This window comes from Nansenia antarctica, assembly GCF_963989245.1.
Source record: "Nansenia antarctica genome assembly, chromosome: 11".
In the NCBI taxonomy this organism is placed as follows: Eukaryota; Metazoa; Chordata; class Actinopteri; order Argentiniformes; family Microstomatidae; genus Nansenia; species Nansenia antarctica.
Window position 1 is genome coordinate 29,702,576 of NC_137681.1, and position 5,786 is coordinate 29,708,361.

At 42.2% G+C, this 5,786-nt stretch overlaps 1 protein-coding gene across 1 annotated transcript; it reads right to left on the bottom strand.

The window, feature by feature from the left end:
• Positions 1-1,759: 1,759 nt before the first annotated feature.
• Positions 1,760-4,577, bottom strand: dlx3b (distal-less homeobox 3b; the record flags this gene model as incomplete). Its single annotated transcript, XM_080541711.1, has 3 exons — positions 1,760-2,074; positions 3,188-3,372; positions 4,229-4,577. 3 exons carry the CDS (start codon positions 4,575-4,577, stop codon positions 1,760-1,762), a joined length of 849 nt encoding a protein of 282 aa, XP_080397837.1.
• Between the last annotated feature and the right edge of the window lie 1,209 nt (positions 4,578-5,786).

The following is a 5,786-nucleotide window of genomic DNA, read 5'->3' on the forward strand; positions in this document are numbered from 1 at the left end:
TCTGTTATATATATATATTTTTTAAAACAACTAAATACAAAACAAAATACTGTATATTAGACTATAATATGTCGACGCACACAACTGCAATAAACTCAGAACAAACTCTCACATAGCTCTCTGCACAGAAGTGTTACCATAATGGTAAATATTATTAATAATACCATAACACATGTACCATTGTGTTAACTTACGCCGACAGATCAGAGACACACAACGCCGAGGTAACCAAGTATTCCAGAAAAGAATGGGTTAAAAAACTATCAACTCCTTCCTGCTGGCTTAAATATTTGGCACTTTTCCCCTCTCCTCTGATGCTCTTGTTTTCTGTGTGTGTGTGTGTGTGTGTGTGTGTGTGTGTGTGTGTGTGTGTGTGTGTGTGTGTGTGTGTGTGTGTGTGTGTGTGTGTGTGCGGGTGTGTGTGTGTGTGTGTGTGTGTGTGTGTGTGCGGGTGTGTGTGTTCCCCGAGGCTACAGGCTTACTTCAGCACACCCCCTCTCTCGGCAGTATTCTTTCTTGTTATCTGGCAACAGAATACCAATAAAATCAAGCGACTCCAACATGTCTGCTCGCCTGTCGCCTCCTACGGCCTGCTTGCACGCAACCCTGGGCCGATACTGACGAGCCTGCCGCATCTCAGCACACTGACACACCTAACCCTAAACCCTCAACCCTTCCCTTAACCCTCAACCCTTCCCTTAACCCTCAACCCTTCCCGTAACCCTTTCCTCTGAGGAGCGCCTTCGTGTTGGCGGAGAAATCCCTGCTGGCGCTGCGCGCATTAATGCGTAACACCACAGTCACTGTTATGTAAATATGACATTTACGAGATGATTCATCTAAAACCAAAAAAGCCATGTAAAGAAAATAAATAGTGTAATAGGTTATATGTGTAATAATAATATCTATTAAATGCTAGACAGGCCGAGATTAAAGTTTTTTAAATCAACACCAGTCAAAACACACAAATATTCAATGGGTACCTTTAATCGTTTTGACAGAAAGACAACAATAGTATAACTAATTACATGAATATAAAAAAGGTTTTTCGAGGCACCACAGTGCAGTCTTTCCATCTCAAACAAAATATGATCTTAGTGGTTCTGCTCTTTATAGACACATATGTACAGCCTTCGACATTTTTTGTACAAATCTATATAAATTATTATGACCTGAGTTTCCGACGCGCACTCTGTAAACCACTGATCTACCATTATTCCCTATACCTATAGTGCATCTACATGGTTTTTTAGATCATTGAACCCATAATCATGATTTAAAGCACATATGGATCAACCGCACAGCTGTGTCCTTATTCTGACGTAATTTATCCAGAAAAAAAAAAATCATTTCGCAATTGAATATTAATTTACAAAAGGGAATAAAAGCAATACAACTGAAGGGATAAATAACTTAAAAACCACGTCAGGCGTCCTTTAAATACAACGAGTGATTCGACATCCCTATGTGCTTGTGTGTGAATTAGCAGTTATCCGAAATATCTCCGTGCTACGGTGGCCCTACGGTGATACGGCAGGCCTAGGGTGTATTAGAGGCCCATGGCATAGTGACGATAGGCCTACGGTGTATGAGAGCTGCAGGGACATCAGATCCAACAGAAGCAGAAATTCCCTCTTTGATAAAGGCCTACTGGGCCTAAACTCCCACATCAGTCATGAGCTGGTGACTTCACAGAGCTCTTTAAAGTCAGTTGATGTGGAAGCCACGCTAAGGGTGTTAAACCTCTGGCTCAAGTCTGTTAGTAAACCGCTCCGACGCTCTGCTGGGGGACCGGGTGGTGTACGGGGCCCGGGTGCTGTAGATGGGGTCCCTGCTGGTACCAGTGGCTGTTATAGTCCTCCATGTAGGGGGGCGACGCGCTGAGGGGAGGCTGGGGGGCCTGAGGCCTGCTGGCCGGGGTGGTGTGAGAGCTGTTAGTGTCCCAGACCGCTGGGGACTGCGGGGAGTTGCACGCCATGGAGTCGCTGGCGTTGGGGCTGTGGTCCAGAGGGACCTCGCCGTTCTTGTACAACTTCTTGAACTTGGACCTCCGGTTCTGGAACCAGATCTTTACCTGCGATCGGAAGAGAGGAATGTTAATATGACGGCGAGGGAATGGTCAGCGGTCAAACGCAGACTGTCTATAAAAGCATATAGTGAGCCTAAATGACCTCAATCAGTAGGCACATTCATCTGTCCAAATAGGAAAGCACGAGCCTATGTTCAACCTGTTGCGTTCAGAACAGTAGTTGGGCTGAAGGAGTGCTGTTACATTTCAAGGCCGTGGTGAAACTCTTGGCAATGGAGCTAAGCTGACAGCAATGAAAACCACGTTTTGCCAGCCTATTTAACAGTCAAATGCAGCATTCTATAACATGATATTATTATAATTGTCAAGGTAATTAGAAGCAGGCCTAATTGCTTTGTCCTTTTTTAACTGAGGACGTTTCACACAGGCGTTATGGACAGGCCTACAGCTCTCTATAGGCTGGACATGACTTTGTAACCAGTTCTGTCACCGTTAATCTCCCCAACAGGCCGGTGTACCTGGGTGCATAGTCAGGCCTATTATTATATATGATATATATATATGTACCGGGTCTATATGTATAATATAATATAAGTATAATATGTACCCAGGATATGTATAATATAATATAAGTATAATAGTACCTGGGTCTATATATGTATAATATGATATAAGTATAATAGCCTATAATAATAATAATAATAATAATAATAATAATAATAATAATAATAATAATAATAATAATAATAATAATAATAACTTGTATTTGTATAACACTTTTCCTGCAAACATTGCAGCTCAAAGTGCTTTAATCATGACTTCACGTCATAGCCCAATAACACAGTAAGGTATCTATAAATCATATCCTTTCAAATCAAGGGGTAGCCTAGATGTTTCATTAAAATGAGGCTATTGTAAATAAATGTGTCAACCTCAGTTAATCAAAAGAAAAAAAATCTAAATGACCTATAAGGTCACCTATAAATATACTACCTGTCTGCGTCAGGCCTATTATTAGCCTATATATATATATATATATATATATATATATATATATATATATATATATATATATATATATATTATTGTTGTTGTTGTTATTATTATTATTATTATTATTATTATTATTATGATGATGATGATGATGATGATATGTACCTGGGTCTGCGTCAGCCCGAGTTGTGCCGCCAGCTCGGCTCTCTCGGGGAGGGCGAGGTACTGCGCCTTCTGGAAGCGTCGCTGCAGCGCGGCCAGCTGGTAGCTGGAGTAGATGGTCCGCGGCTTGCGGATCTTTTTCGGCTTTCCGTTTACCATCCTAACCTCCGGCTCTGGTTCCTCTTTCACTGTACACGGTAACAACAGGATCATAAGCATCTTCGATGTATATATCAAGCAACACCAGTGATGTATTCCTAATGATAATTATGTAAATAATGATAACAACATTGCTATTCATAATTACATTATTGCAACTGTTGCAATAATATCAATAATAATGTTTTTATTTTATAATAATATAATTGCCCTGCACTGATATTATGTATAGGCCTGTTGAAATATAATAATAATTATAATAATAATAATAATAATAATACTGTAAAAGTGCTTTGAGTTGCATTTCATGTACGAAAGGCGCTATATAAATAAAGCTTTACTTACTTACTTACTAATAATAATATATGTTTGTCATCACTTGACTTTTTTTCAATATTCATCTTTTTATATATTTTTAATGACCGCAGTCATATTACTGCAATAATATATTTTAAACATGATTGTTTTATGTTGACTCTCTCTATTCATTGCCTCACAATCCAAATACGTCAATTAACAGGTTGGTTAAAACTTCCATAGATAGTTTTTGTTTTCCTCTGACTTATAATACTCTAATTTAACAGCTACTGTAGTCTAGATATTAATTACTAGACTTTCAACGTTTTTCTTTATGACACATGTTGTTATTTTATTTCAGCTATAGGCCGAATGTTAAACTAACAAAGGTAACACCATAGCAAATATGTTACGCTGATTCACATGATGTGTCCTTATAGACTTAAGACCTTATAAGCGTAGCCTAGACAACCAGGCAACCAGATACTAAGTCAACTCGTAAATACAGATTTAAATGACACATTTCCCACAATATTTAGTGCGGCAAAGTCTATTCGGATGGCCATTATGAATGAACCTGAGTCTTACCTGAGCCTTGAGGTGACGCCTGGAGGTCTCTGTTGTAATGTCCGTACTGTCTGAAGGAGTTCGTGTAGGGGTATTCAGACTTGGTGGGGTAGGCTCCCGCGGCCCCCATCCCGTTCAGGTTAAACTGGTGGTGGTAGGAGTTCATTTGCTGTCCGTAAGCAGCCTGGCTCTGGTAGTACTCGTGGTGGCTGTGGGCCGTCTGGCCGCTGTAGTAGCCCATGTCGGTGACCGAGGACTCGGGGAGCGTCGGGGAGTCCTTGGAGCTCGGGTGGCAGCTCATAGATCCGGGGATATCGGTCAGAATACTCGCTATCTTCTTCTCATACGCCTGTCCCACCACACTCATCATGGGTCGCAGCCCTCCAAAGGAAACAAACTCCACAACAGAAACGAAAATAACAATAACAATACAAAATGTAAAAAAAAAATGTATATATATATTTTAAAAAGTCGTAAACGATGGATCGTTCGTGTTGTACGGTTGTAATGGTGTTCAAAGGAATCGGCGTCGTTGGAACAGATGTGCGTCCTGAACGCGTCCTGGGAGAACACTCGTCTCTCCAAACGTCCCTCGACGGCAGTAACGTGCTTGTGGCAGGGCTCTGCCCCTGAGAAACGGAGTTATACGAGGGATAGGACGGATGCTGCTCCCTCATTGGCTCCAGTGGAGACTTCTCACCCCCCTCTCTCTCTCTCTCTCTCTCTCTCTCTCTCTCTCTCTCTCTCCCCCCCCCCCCCTCTCTCTCTCTCTCCCCCCCTCTCTCTCTCTCTCTCCCCCCCCTCTCTCCCCCCCCCTGCCCTCCAGGCGAAGCAGAGGCGCGCTGCAGGATCCTACGGCCGGACAGAAGTGCCTCTACATGCATGCCTTTTGGCGCGTCGAGTCTGGCTTTTTTGTTGTTGTTGTTGCAGACAAGTTGTTGTTATTTAGCTGGTTGTTGACAGCATCGCTCAAATACATAATGCAAAAACGACAAACACACCTCGCAAGGACTTCGTGATTGAGCTTGTTTTATGCGTCGGAGGGTTCAGACAGGTGTTGATGCTTATGAGTTGGCCTGTAGGCTTCTGTGGTTCTGCCTTAGACCACCGTCTTCACTCATGTTTTTATTATTATTATTTTTTTTTTAAAATCAAATGTATTCTTTTGAAGGGCTGGGATAAGACGCCACGATGACATGTGTGGCAGCTAACAGGTATGCCTCAGTGCGGTCTGGTTCAGGTGGAGGCCTCCCCCCTCGGACAATGAGCTTTTTGTGAGAGAGATTGAAATGATAAGGAAATCAATTCCATTGTGGTCTTCAGGAGGATTGTTTTGTAGTTTCCACTGTGCGCGCGTGTGTGTGTGTGTGTGTGTGTGTGTGTGTGTGTGTGTTTGTGTGTGTGTGTGTGTGTGTGTGTGTGTGTGTGTGTGTGTGTGTGCGTGTGCGTGTGCGTGTGCGTGTGTAGTAGGCCAATGAAACCAATGAATGAATGTTGGTGGTCACAAAAAACAAAAGCCTCACGGTACCCCCCCCCCTTTCTCTGCTCTTTAAGGAAATGTCACAATGTACATTTTGGA